The 14,338-nt window shown below is 48.3% G+C and overlaps 1 protein-coding gene across 3 annotated transcripts in view; it reads left to right on the top strand.

Moving 5' to 3' along the window:
* Ankrd44 (ankyrin repeat domain 44) overlaps positions 1 to 14,338 on the top strand; it is a 220,552-nt gene that overhangs the window by 101,220 nt on the left and 104,994 nt on the right. For all 3 annotated transcript variants that reach the window (XM_038315493.1, XM_038315491.1, XM_038315492.2), the window contains exon 3: positions 11,533 to 11,611. In XM_038315493.1, the coding sequence (XP_038171421.1) occupies positions 11,533 to 11,611 (79 nt within the window). The remainder of the gene's footprint in view (positions 1 to 11,532; positions 11,612 to 14,338) is intronic.

The raw sequence follows: 14,338 nt of genomic DNA, 5'->3' as shown, positions 1-14,338 counted from the left end.
CAGAAGTGGAGCAACCAACCCTAGTTCATGCCATTAGAGAATTAGAGAATGTTCTTAAACCAGGGCATGAGAGAACAGGGTTGACCTGGTCACAGGTCACCCACGAGGCTTGATCTGGGGCATCCGGTGCCCTTCCTCCTTGGAGTAACACTGAACGGTGTTAGACATTATTCTCCATGTGGACCTGAGTGGCTGGGAGACACTGGTCTGTGTTATATTTTCAGGCTGAAAAACCATCTCTTCCCCACATTTATCTGAAATGACGTGTTGAAAGAATACAGCAATTATTAAGGCGTTCTATTTTTTTTATTATTTATTTATTTTTTTTTAAACTTTAACCCACTTATTTAAAGGCAAGCCTTTAGAAGGCTGTTTGGCTTCATGCTCTCTTGGCACAGTGTTATGGCAAATTACCTTCCAGGCCGGTGACCCTCCACATCTGTGGTCTTTTTTAAAAATATATTTATTTATTTATTTATTTATTTATTTATTTATTTATTTATTATGTATACAATAGTCTGTCTACATGTATGCCTGAAGGCCAGAAGAGGGCACCAGACCTCATTACAGATGGTTGTGAGCCACCATGTGGTTGCTGGGAATTGAACTCAGGACCTTTGGAAGAGCAGGCAATGCTCTTAACCTCTGAGCCATCTCTCCAGCTCCCACATCTGTGGTCTTTTGACCAGATCTCAGTACCAGGTAAGTATTCCGTCTTGTGCAGCGGACCTCCAGCCCGATTAGAAAGCATTTGGTCATCTCCAAAACAATCGTGCCACTTGGCACTAACAGGCTCATCTTGCCTGGCAGCCCAGTAGGTTTTATAGTACTCAGGGCGCACAGCTGTGTAAGACAGCTGAGCCCCTCCCCTCCCCCCATAATAACTTACATAGTACCTTCTGACACTATAGTCCTAGCCAGTGGGGAGGAAGCGTCCAGCTCGGTTCCAGCTTGATTTATTTCCATCCTGTATCGAAAGTGTGTGCTATCCCCAGCCACAGGGTCTTGCCATCTTGTTTTGACCAAGAGCGATGACATTAGCTGTTCGTGTTTTGGGGTCGTCTGGGAGCGCCCTGGCTAACAGCTCATCCCACCCTGGGCTTTCTCATCTAAGCCTTTATGGCTTCTGGGAACAGCGTTCTCCATCTGTGCCGGGTGTTTCTGCTCAAGTCTGCTTAAAACGTTTACTTTTTAGTTTGCTGATGAAGTAATAGGTTCTCTATATGTCTTGAAAAATCCATCCTTAGTTCGGGTTACCCCTCCCATTGGCCCCCACCTGTCCCCATCCTGTACTCTATGAACCTTTCCTGGTATTCTCACCTCTGCTTCACAGCGTGTTACCGCCCGCCCCACCCGAGACCTTTCCCTTAGGTTCCCACCTCCCGTGGCTCCTGTCTCACTTCCTGGTCTCTGCAGATGCTTGCTTTGACATAAACACAGGAACCTAAGATTGTGACGCTAGGATTCACACGTGAGAGCAAGCATGTGGCGTTTGTCTTTCCGGGCCAGGGCTCCCTCAGAGTGGACACAGCTTAAAGGTGTGTGCCACAGTAATCACAGTAATCATGTGTCTACCGGGTAGTTCATGCTTTTCAAACATTAATGTGCGTATTCATCACTTGGAAGGTTTATTTTTCTCGGTACAGTTGGGAACACATTCACATCACCTAAGCTCACAGGGGCTCAGTTAATAGACCCAACCCCTATATCTGTTACTTCCCACTAGCTTAAACACTTTACCTGTTATTTGAATATGTCAGACCTATGTTTTTTCTTGTGGAAGATATTACCTTCACTCAGTCTTCACAAAGTAATATCACATCAGAGGTGACTTCATGAGTATGAAGAAAATTTGGGGTTCGTAGTATGAGAAAATTTGGGGTTCCTAAAAGATATTTCCATGAAGCCCATGTGACCTGGGAATGAATCTACTCATGAGACACGTCAGAACGGTGGCTGTGGACTTAAACTGTAATAAGTGGGCTACCCGGGCAGTGGCTCTGCTGTCTACAGCTGCCGTGTGTCCCCAGGCTGGGAAGTGCACATACTGTGTTTCCCTATCTCCTGTGTGACTGGGATGTTACAGTTCCCACCTGTGTCTCCCATGTGATGGGATGTAACAGTCCCCACCCGTGTCTCCCGTGTGACGGGGATGATACAGTCCCCACCCACTGTGAGGGACACTCCAGGAAGTGCGGAGAGAGGACTCCCATCCCTGGAAGAGCACATCTCAGTTCCCGGAACAGCTTCTCTTGCAGCCCTCGCTTTGATCTATCACCTTTGCCCTTCCCATTTCTGCGTGATGTGGCTATGGCTTAGCCCGCAAAGGTCTGTGTGCTGGGAACTTTGCTCCTAGCATGGTTCTCTTGGGACGCGGAGCTTCTGACCGTCTGCTAGATGTGGTTAGGCCAAGGGAGATTTGGCCCGAGGGTTGGATTGGTGCTGTCTGTCGGTGCTGACACAGGATAGGGTTGTGATAACGTCATGACATCCTCATCCTTGATCTCTTCCACAGGGGCCTGTCTCCTTTCTACTTCCCCATGCTCTTTGGAGTTTCCCAACAAACCCCCTTTCCACCCAGCCTTGGGTATTTTTGTTTCAGCAATGCACAAACACAGTATCGTGAGCCCGCTAGAACAGGGCCTTTCGCTGTCTCCATGGAATTACGATGCCTGGTGTCAGAAGCCACGCACTTCGGTTGGTGGCATTGCGCATGCCCCGAGCCTGTCTTCAGGGTGCAGTTTGGTGCTTCCCAGTTGCATTACTCTCGGGAAGACATGACTGTGCCTGGGAAAGAAATGCAGATTTGCTTGACAACCAAAAGGCTGTGGAGTCGCGGAGACGGTACCAGTACACAAAGGGGGTGTGCGGCAGTGGTGGCAGCTGTGTGGCGAGTTTGAGGTCAGCCTGAGCTCAGGGCTGCATGAGGGATTGCCTTCATCAGAGCCAACCCAAAAGCAACAAACAAAACAAAACAAGCCAACCAAAAATAAGATATCCTAATTTATATAAAAAAAATGTGTGATAACCAAACAGATCTGTGGGTCAACTTAGGGTTTGGTTTTTGGAGTCTGATGAACTCTTAAATACTTGCTTGTTGCCTTTGCTAAAATATGGACTTAAAGGTTGAGCAAAACACCAATTCATCCTTCTTCTGCAAGGCTACCATGAACTTCAGAAAAATCCTTCTTTCATTTTATAACGATCTCCCATTTCTTTGTCATTGTAGGGCCACTATATAAAAAGTCCAGATTTAAGAGCCCCCTCCTATAACCAGGTTCCCTCTATAGGTGTGAGCGTGCGGTTGTACTGTCGTCTTACACGTCGGCTGCATCCCCCACTGGACGCTTCCACGGGTTTTACTTCCGGGCCCCAACAGCTGGTCTCTTTGCTCGTTGTCTTCTCTCTGTAGAGTTTTCCGAGCATCCCTAGTGCTTGGACCCCTCGGGTGCTTTCTCCCAGGCTACCAGTCCCCAGTCCAAGCTCACAGATACCCCTGGCAGGAGGCCAGGGACGCCTCGCATGATCCGATTACTGTGGCTGGCCTCACTATTTTTCTGCCACCCAGTAGCTAACTTCAAGCGGTGGTGGCAATGGGAAGCTTTCGTTCACCAAAGACGAGAGACTTGTCCCACCAGCTCCCATCACCCTTCCTTCAGTGGTTGGCATGCCTCCATTTCGAGCTGCGATCCTGTGATTCTCTAGACCCAGGACCGACTGTGGGAGGCGTTTGTCTGAACTCCCGGACAAGTCTACTTTCACGTTTGGCGAACGCTGTTTCGTCTAATCTGGAGTTTCGGCCAGTCTCGGCAAGAGCCTCCTAAATCTTCTCCCGGATCCATCTTCACCCCCACTCTATCTTTACTTCTTTTTCCCTTCAGCCAGCCAGAAGGAGCCCATTAGCGGGAGAGTAGAAGGATGGGCTATCGTAATGGGCCGTGGTTGTTGAGAACCAACCTTACCCAGCAGGAAAAGGCCAGGTGTCTTTTAAGCCACACTTCACCCCGCGGTTCAGCAGGAAAGTATTGGATGCTCATTTGACAGAGAAATGGTGGCTTAGAGAGGGGCCCAGGAACTTGCCCAGTATCCTTTGGCTCTCAGCGTCATTGTTGAATTAGAGCCCTTGAGCTACGGAGTCCGTGAGGATGTACTGCCATCCAGAGGTGGTTAATGCCTGACGTGGATAAACAGCACAGACCAGGTCCTGACAGCCAGAGGAGGCCGGGCCCCTAAAATAGGGCACCTCTGGTGCAGAGATGCGAAGGAAGGCAGTTCCGGTTAAGAAACAGACCCGACTGAAGGCAGGCATAGGGAAGGTCCTGGGGAGGGGCTGGGCTGTGGCAAGGGCAGGGAGCAGCAGGCAGGGTGGGTAGTAGGAAAAATGGCCTGTGGGTTCCTAGACTGGATGGAGCATTCTAACCATTGGCGTCCCTTCCCTGGTGTGGCGGTGCCCTGGCCACTGCTGTGGGAAGGGCTCTTGGGCACGGCTCTTGGGTGGCAGAGTGTCTGAACCATGGTCCCCGCGGTGTACCACCTGCAGAGGACGGCCTGGTACCTCAGAGGGAAAGCCTTGAGGCTCAGCTGCCTGGGGTTCCTGGTAGCACACAGTAACGGTGCCCTCCTGCCCTTTCAGCCTGCCCTCCACCCTGTGTGCTATTCGAGATGTCCAGCTACCCACAGGCTGTTGGCACTGTCTGAGGCCAGGCTTCTAGGGATCCAAGAATGGCAGAGAGTCCCCACCCAGCCCTGTTGGGAATACAGCAGCTTCTCCCCCTCTGAATGGACTTTCCTGAGAACTCGGGTTCTTGCCCCGTAACATGGCCAGGGAGTGAATCTCCCAGCCTACCTCAGTCTCTTTGAGAATTCACAGTAGAAAGGCTCGACACTGCCATCTTGCTTCCTTTTCCTGTTCTTTCTGAAGCCCTCGAATGGAGCCCTTTGTTCCCCCACTCCGCTTTCAAACTCTCATTTTTAGAAGCAGGGCCAGTGTTCCCCACCTCCTACCCCAGCTCCGGGCTTGCTCCGGCCTGTTCGTGAGCATCACCAACCGTGCCTTTTAATCCCAATGATAGGTTCTAGCATCCCTGTCTCCCAGGCCTGGACTGTTTGGTACCGGTAGTTTCATTTTAATGGGGTCTCCAATTGTTCCGTACGTATGCCGAAGCTAGCCAGAGATAAATATAAATACAGACTTAAAACCCCTCAGAGTTGATGTCTCTGTCTAACAAATCACTGAGCTTACAAGAGTACTCATTTAGGGGGCTTTTTCTGGGTCACATTAATGCTACTTTTTGGGACACGTAGGATCCCACAGCAGCAGGTGATGTTGGAACACCAGCTGGGGTGCAGGTGATGTTGGAGCACCATCTAGGAGTGCAGGTGATGTTGGAGCACCATCTAGGGGTGCAGGTGATGTTGGAGCACCATCTAGGGGTGCAGGCGATGTTGGAGCACCAGCTAGGGGTGCAGGTGACGTTGGAGCACCATCTAGGGGTGCAGGCGATGTTGGAGCACCAGCTAGGGGTGCAGGTGACGTTGGAGCACCATCTAGGGGTGCAGGTGATGTTGAAGCACCATCTAGGGGTGCATGTGATGTTGGAGCACCAGCTGGGGTGCAGGTGATGTTGGAGCACCATCTAGGAGTGCAGGCGATGTTGGAGCACCATCTAGGGGTGCAGGTGACGTTGGAGCACCATCTAGGGGTGCAGGTGATGTTGGAGCACCATCTAGGGGTGCAGGCGATGTTGGAGCACCAGCTAGGGGTGCAGGTGACGTTGGAGCACCATCTAGGGGTGCAGGTGACGTTGGAGCACCATCTAGGGGTGTAGGTGATGTTGGAGCAACATCTAGGGGTGCAGGTGATGTTGGAGCACCAGCTGGGGTGCAGGTGATGTTGGAGCACCAGCTAGGGGTGCAGGTGATGTTGGAGCACCAGCTAAGGGTTTGGGTAGACACTGGAGCACCAGCTAAGGGTTCGGGTAGACATTGGAGAACCTGCTGGGCATTCAGGTGACGTTGGAGCACCAGTTAAGGGTTCGGGTAGACGTTGGCGCACCAGCTGAACCTTACTGCCTGTTCCACCTTCTCATAATACCCACTTTTCCCACTCATTGGATTTAACTGATTTAATATGTTAAATAATTTAACAGATTTAATCATTCAATATGGTTCTAGTTGACAGCAACAGAATGTTCAGAAAGGCTCCAAGCCAGGCCAACCTCTACCTAGGAAGGGGTGAAGGCTGATCTGATCAGTCACATTGAGAGGTGTACAAGGGTTATAAGAAAACACGGCACCTGCCTACCTAAGCCTTTGAAAAAAAATCTGTTCTGTCTTGCCACAGAAACCTGCAGGCTACTCTCAGAGGTACCCATTGTGTGTTTCGAGTTTCCTGGGACATCTGCTAAGGATGTCTCAGGCGGTCTCTGCTCAGTAGCAAGTCAAGCTGGTTGAACCCAAGTTATTCCCCAGCATCTTTGATTTTAGTGGGAATTAGAATTGAAAAGGTGACTCCGCTTCCGTATTTCATGGGCTTGTCTTCCTGATATTGCTTCATGGTCTGCCTCGGCCTGAGTACTAGTCATGTCCAGGGAAGAGCGTTTGCTGTAGGACAGATATTTAGAATGCAAAGAAGATGGTTCACTTTCAGCCAAGGATCCGCAAGGCACACGATATGCAGTTCTTCACCCTCAAGACAGGGGCTACTGTTAGGTAAATATCTGATATGCAGGATATCTGATATGCCAGCCCCGTGAAAGGGAGGCTTGACGACCCCCCCCCAAGGGGTTGTGACCCCCATGTTGAGAACCACTGTTCTACAGCCTCTGGCATCTGACAGATTCTATTTTCAGGGAACTTGGCTGACTATTATAAAACACACCGTAAAGTCACTGTGCTTTATTTCCCTCAATTCTCATATTCTGTTTCCCCCCTCTAGTTTCAATAATTCTCAGACAAAAATTTTAGATAGTTTGCAGTGTAATGGGTGTCACTTCCCACAGTGCTTCATTCATATGTATTTATTCTCTTTTTTTTTTTTTTTTTTTTTTTTTTTTTTTGGTTTTTCGAGACAGGGTTTCTCTGTGGCTTTGGAGCCTGTCCTGGAACTAGCTCTTGTAGACCAGGCTGGTCTCGAACTCACAGAGATCCGCCTGCCTCTGCCTCCCGAGTGCTGGGATTAAAGGCGTGCGCCACCACCGCCCGGCTATTCTCTTTTCTTAACCATACCGTTTGCAATGTGGTCTTGCGGTCCCGCACTGAAATGATTCCCCATCTCCTGCATGTTGGTTCCACAGCGGAGCACCGCCCACCTGGCTTCCTCATCTTGCTCTTTTAAGACACAATGGCTTCTCCCTTAGCATCGACTTTGTCTTTTGTGTCTTAAAGTTTAGACATCAACCTAATTTCTATGTGGTTTTCTTGTTATCTTAAGTTCTTGCTGGCTTCGTCTGCCATCTCTTGCTGGCGGTGAATTGTTTCCACAGGGGTCTTAGGCTTAGAAGTTCATCTTCAATGGAGAGTTCATCTATGGTGTCCCAGATTCACTGAACAGAGGACTTATCTCTCCAATGAGAACTAAGTTTTATACCTATTTTCCATTGGAAAGTTTGTGTATTACAGGGATATTATAAATTCAAAATCCTGAACCACAGAGGGGAAATCCTGGGAATATAGATGCACATTGGAGAGTTTCCATCCCTCATCAGGAGCCAAGGACGAGGTGCCCCCCGCCACATGCCTGTGTGAAAGCTTTCCTGCAAGCCCAGCTTCCACTTCAAAGGCCATTTCTTAGGTGAAGGTCTAAGTTCCAGTTCTGTGTTCCGTCTCCCACACCCAGGCCTGGATTGGAAGGACCGACCTGGTGCATCTGCATCCCAAGCTGTAAAAGCAACTTCTGCTTCCAGCCTTGCTTCCCAAGTCACTTTCCATTCCTGGTCTCCTTCTATTTAATTTGTCATCAGCTCCATTCTAAGGATGTTTACTGCACCTTCTATACACTCATCAGCCTCCCCTGCCCCGCCTCGGAATTTTTGGGAGGACTCAAGAGAAAATCAACTCAATATAACCTACTTCATCTGGGAAGAAGATGATTTGAGAATTGCCTCCATCACTCACTCCATCAGATTGACCTGTGGCCACGCCTACGAGAGAGTGCTTTGATGGATGTGGGAGGGCCACGCCCACTGTGGGCAGTGTTATCCTCAGGCAGGTAGATCCGGGCTGTATAAGAAAGTTAGCTGCTCTTGAGACAGTAGGCAGCGTTCCTTCACCATGTCTGTCTGAGTTTGCTCTGCCTTCCCTCAGTGATGGATGGTGACTGGAAAGTAGAAGCCCAATAAACCCTTTTTCCTCCAAGCTGATACTGGTAGTGGTGTTTGCCATAGCAACACAAAGCAAACTAGAACCAAAGGGTTTTAGACCTGCCAAGGGAAATTCTAAGATGATATCCTTGCTTTCATTTTTATTAAGAAGAGTATTTCAGATTGGGATCATGACACATAAAACTTCAACATTAATTTACTGTGTTTGAATGAATTCTATAACCTAGGCAGGACTTATATTCCTTTTCTTTTAAATGAAGATAATAAAATTTGAGAGCACCGTGGTGCGTCTCCCCCGGTAGGGATTCTTTACAATCCAAGCAGTTTGGGAAAAGTAAAATGAATGCGTGGTGTGGTTACCGGATAGGCTTGCCTCTTTCAGACACGCTAGTGTAGTATCTTAGAACTCCTTTCTAGTAGCATCCTGACTGGTGTCCCCCTTCCTCCTATGTGCCTCTGACACCGCTGGCTCAGCTTATGACAAAGTGACATGCCACAGCCCGTGAGTTCCGACTTATTGAGCACAGTGAAACTCTTAACTCTGTCATTCAGCCTTGGCTCATTCATGGCCCTTGTACAGTGCATGCTCCTTGCCGGAGAGCGTGCGTTAGCAACCTTGGTCAGCAATGAAGATGTACTGCGTTTAGCTAAGGTCTTTCTAGCTCCTGACTGTCTTCTTTTGCTTCGGTGAAATGTCCCATGTGGCAGGTTCTGTGTCTGCCATGTCGCTGAAGGGGGAAATGTCAGTTGGGTGGTTTTTACACAAGCTAAGGAAACCTTTGAACACATATTAATAGGAACACTTGGATTCATATTAAGGGTTTGTACAACATGACCTTATACTCCTACATGCCTTCCTACAATTATTGGAACCTTAGTTTGAACACGCTGTGTCATATAAGGGACCATGGAGTTAGCAATTCCAGCTTTGTAATGATAGACCAACCAAATCTGCAGGGCAGGGAGAGAGGCTGGAATTCCTTTTCTTTTCATTTGAATCCAAGTTCTCAAACGGAGCACTAATTTGCTGCGGGGCAGATGAAGTCATCATCTGAGCTAGGATTCTCATTGCTTAAATCACTTGGGCCAGATTGAGTTCAACCAAGCCCTGGATCTAATTCAGGTCCCCGAAGAGCGTGCAGTTATAAAACTGTCGTCCTAATGCCCAAGAACAAAAGGTAAGCAGGCACAGTGAGGATTCAGAGAAAGTAAGAAGTTAGGTCACAAATATTTGTGGGGTGAATCGGTGGAAGAAGGAAAATATTTGTGTCTTAGATGGTTTTGTAGTTTACTGCCTGTAAGAATATACCTGATCCTTACATTAGCGTGCTGATTTTCAGACAAAGAACCTTTATTTTGGAGACTAGGGTCACCCAGGGCTCACCATGGTCATATAACCAACCGACTTCTCCGATATCTACTGTTGTTTTCCAGCTACAGACTGCTCTGTTCTCAGTTCTCAGTAGTATCGCCTGCACACATAAGTGTACGTTTCCGTGTAATTCACGCTCCCCTCTCTGTTCACTTAGTGTCCGTCCATAAAACCACTTCCCGGGTCTTCCAACAGCTAACGTGGCTTGAAAAGCAGAGCCTGTCACGTCCCCTGCCTGCCGCCTGATTCAGACTTGGGATGCACGTGGCAGTAGTCTGAAAGAGAGGAGGGAAAGGGAGAGCCTGGACCGTGACAGTAATATCCCTGGGCTAAAAGGGGTGTTTAGGTCCATTATACCGTCAAGTGGTAGCAGGGGAGACAGAATCACTGGTGAGTACCAGGAATCCCGAGGCATCATGGGAGGCTGTGGAAGATGCCCTGCTTATGAACCGCTCAGCTCAGTGTGACCGAGCGTCTGAGATGCAGCCAGCGTAAGGACTTTCTTCCAGGAAATCTCAACCTTGGAGGGGTTTTATGGTTCATTGCCCAAATGAATGCACCCGCTTCTCATGCTAGCGCACACTGTTTTAAACAGCCTTTGGGTTGATGCAGCTCTAAGAGCCGCCGCAGTCACGTGACTGCCCGAGCTTTCCACCGCGTGCCACGGTTCGTGGTCACAGACTGCCCTCCGTGTCTCTGTCTCTGCACACTGGCATTAGTGTCCCCGTGTGGAGCTCTTGCTGCATGCAGCCTCTTGCTTGTTTGGGGCTTCGTTTGCATCGTCTGGACTCCTCTTAGACCTGTAAAGTAGATATTACCTCCAATTTACAGACGGGGAGGCCGTATTTCCCGTGCGACGTCATGCTGTTTCTTGGCGTGTGTCAAATCCCTCGTCAAGGACGTCAACTAGAGCCCGCCAGCTGAAGGTCCAACCTCGGCTCTGCTGTGTATCCGTAGGATCTTGAGCCAGTTTTCTCATGTGATGTTCCCTGAGCCGTAGATACGGCGTCAATGCTGCAGTTGTGTATGTGTGTGTGCATGGATATGCGTGTGTACTGGCTAGGCTTCGCACAATTCATCGATTGTCTTTGCCCTGTGTTGGGTTATGGTTTTCTGCAGTGGTCTCAGTTTGCTTTCGAGAGGAGCCTCTCGGATTAGAGGGTGACGGCGAGGGTGACGGCTGCCCTTTCCTTGTGGGCATAAGGATAAGATTTAGAATCTAGTCGCACAGTTGTGCTAGCCTAACAAAGTGGCGGAAGTGGGTGGTCTTGTAAGATCCACGGAGTCATTAGCCCTGGGGAGGTTGCTAGGTGTCCAGTCCAGGCATTGTTTTCTCTTATTGATTGGCCATAAGTCCATTTAAACAGCTCTTCGTTTCCACCAATAGGAGATTCGCACTGTTGCGCCTTTGGGGATATCTTGCCAGGCTGGTCACTGTGTGGTTCATGGCATTGCAGCTGGGTAGGCTGTTTTGTTTCTCTTCCTCGGCATCTTGCATAGTACTTTTTGGTGCCATGGAAGCTAGGCTGTAGGAAGGAGACTGCCGGCTTAGATCTGGCTCAAACGGTCTGTGTCTTGTGTCCTGTGTGTGCCCTGCATGTACAGTGTCTTTAGCAATAGGGCCATTCCTTAATCCTTTGAGGAGAACCCTAGGGTAGCAGTCACAGTCTGTATCATTTTGGGAAGTAATTTGTACAACCTACCAACCAGTTGTATGAGAGTTTCTCGTGACCGGTACCGGGGTTTTTGTTAAACTCGCACGCATAGGTTGACCGTCAAGCCTTGCTCTACCATACAACTGCCACTGACTGATGTCTACTTTGATACTGTTTGTTTTAGGATTCTGAGAAACGAACCCCGCTCCACGTGGCTGCCTTCCTGGGAGATGCAGAGATCATTGAACTCCTGATTTTGTCAGGTAGGTAGCTATTGTATTCAAAAGCCCACTGCTCGTGGATGCTTGAATGGATCGTTTACTAGACGGCAACGCTAGTTGAATGGAACAGAATTGCTTTGCTCATCAAAGTGTATTTGATCAGAATTTATCTGTACATGAAACACAGCAGGAGACACTGTTGGCAATGATTCTTGACTAAGTGAACATTGCTTTGAATGTCTGTTTCCTATCTCTCTTGTCAGACTTGGCATTACAGACAAACAGTACATCTGGATATCTTGTTTTTTTAATTGTAAGAAAATAAAACTGGTTAAAGTCTACATGAACACATATGCTATATATATATATATATATATATATATATATACACACACACTTTGTATGAGTTTATACACGACGTATGGCACAAAGTGTGTATACACTCTGAATATATATTTGAAATTGTACTACAAATAATATTAGTTTCCTTTTAGGTAGTTATGGCTTCAATAAAGGTATAAAAATAGATGGAAGAGGCCATGTCAGTTTCTAAAGAGGTTTCTCTGAGTGGGCAGGTGGAGTTTGGAAATATCCTCATGGCCAGGCATGAAATGAACTCCCACAACTTTATAAGATACTTTATGTTTTTTAAAAATGGGTGCAAATATGGGACTCATGCCAGCTCTAATCTCTCTCTTTACTGGTCTGAGATTTTTTTCATTCTCTGTATTTTCAATGTTTCCTCAGATTCAAGGATATGAATGCTTTCATTTCTAGACTCTTGTGTGCTCAGGATAGCTCACCAAATAGCTTTCCAAAACCATTATGTGGTTTTTCATCTGAATGCTTGCCAGGCAAATCCCTGGAATGAACCTAAACAGTGTGCACACACCTTGCTGTAGAAGTATGCAGGCATCTCTGTAGACTGTATGCAGGCATCTCTGTAGACTGTATGCAGGCCTCTCTGTAGATTGTATGCAGGCCTCTCTGTAGACTGTATGCAGGCCTCTCTGTAGACTGTATGCATACGTCTCTGTAGACATATGCAGGCCTCTCTATAGATTGTATGCAGGCCTCTCTGTAGAGCCTCTCTGTAGACTTTATGCAGGCCTTTCTGTAGACTGTATGCAGGCCTCACTGTAGACTGTATGCAGGCCTCTCTGTAGACTGTAAGCAGGCCTCTCTGTAGACTGTATGCAGGCCTCTCTGTAGACTGTATGCAGGCCTCTCTGTAGACTGTATGCAGGCCTCACTGTAGACTGTATGCAGGCCTCACTGTAGACTGTATGCAGGCCTCGTTGTAGATTGTATGTAGGCCTTTCTGTAGATTGTATGTAGGCCTCTCTGTAGACTGTATGCAGGCCTCTCTGTAGACTGTATTATGCAGGCCTCACTGTAGACTGTATGCAGGCCTCTCTGTAGACTGTATGCAGGCCTCTCTGTAGATTGTATCCAGGCTGACTGCTTTCCTTTCTCCTGATTTTGTCTGACGAGATTAAAATCTGGAGGAAATGCTGTCACTAAGTAGGCAAAAGGCCTGGACTAAGTGTTCGCCTTTGTCTGCAGTAGCCAAGGGAAATGTCAATGTTCCAAAGTGCGCAATGCCAAGATGAGCACGGGGCATGTATCTGACAGATGTGACGTGCACCATGGTAAAGATGGAGCTGTGCTGTGGGCACAGGAAGGCTCATGTCAGGAAGGCTCATGTTGCTCCCAGGTGTACAGTGTCCTATTTCTTGGGTGAGCCTTTCCAGGAAACAAGGATAATGTATGGGAAGTCAAGTGTGCCTTAGCAGGGTTAGATTGTGGGCATTTCTTATTCTCAAGAGCAGATCTTTCTTTTGGCAGCCGGAGGGCATTTTGGGCTGTGTTCCAAACAAGCACACATTTTGTGGTATTGGCACAGACCATAGCTAAGAGCCAGTGCATACCTGGGCAGTTATCCTAGCAGCGGAAATTTTGTCCAGGGAAAATTGTGGACAGAATCTATGTGTAAAATAAGCATCAGGTGATAATGGTACCCAGTGACCCCCAGTAACAATATCGTCACCAAGATGAGCATTTCCTCATCTGAATGCCCAAACTCTGAGTGTTCCAGGTGCTGACATGATGTCACTAGTGGGGAATTCCTCACCCAGCTTAACATGACAGGCTGCCTTCAGAATGCAGATATCTCTAAGGTATATACAAAGCAGACGAAAATGTCATGTGTCGTCTGGGGTCAAATGGAACAAAATCCTTTCCTCCTAATTCAAAATCTGCAGCACGTCTGGGCTCAGGCAGTTTGGATAAGGGATGTTCAGCCTGGGTTAAAGGGTGTCTCAGAGGCTGCAGAGATGGGTCCGTGGTTCAGCTCACCTGCTGAGGCTCCAGAGGGCCTGAGTTCAGGCGCCAGCACCCAGCACAGGCAGCTCACAACTGTCTGTATTCCAGCTCCAGGGGACCTGACACCATCTTTTGGCTTTTGCAGGGACACCCCCACCATGCACGCACACACACACACACACACACACACACACACACACACACACACACACACAGAGAGAGAGGGGGGGGGAAATCACAGGCAAATGGCAGGAGAATGGGAGTATGGGAGTGGGGAGTGACTTAGAACAGTAAAGCCTCTATTTTATGCTCCTCCGTCCTCGGCTTTGAAAGGGAGGCTTTTAATTCTGCATCATGAGGGTCCCCCATATGGGACCAGTGTCACTTGGCATCACGTTCACGTAGCGTAGACTTCTCGGTGTCTCTGCACCCGGGGCTGATCCA

This window comes from Arvicola amphibius, chromosome 18 (assembly GCF_903992535.2).
Source record: "Arvicola amphibius chromosome 18, mArvAmp1.2, whole genome shotgun sequence".
In the NCBI taxonomy this organism is placed as follows: domain Eukaryota; kingdom Metazoa; phylum Chordata; class Mammalia; order Rodentia; family Cricetidae; genus Arvicola; species Arvicola amphibius.
The sequence above is the reverse complement of the archived record's forward strand: the minus strand, read 5'-3'. Positions and strand labels throughout refer to the sequence as shown.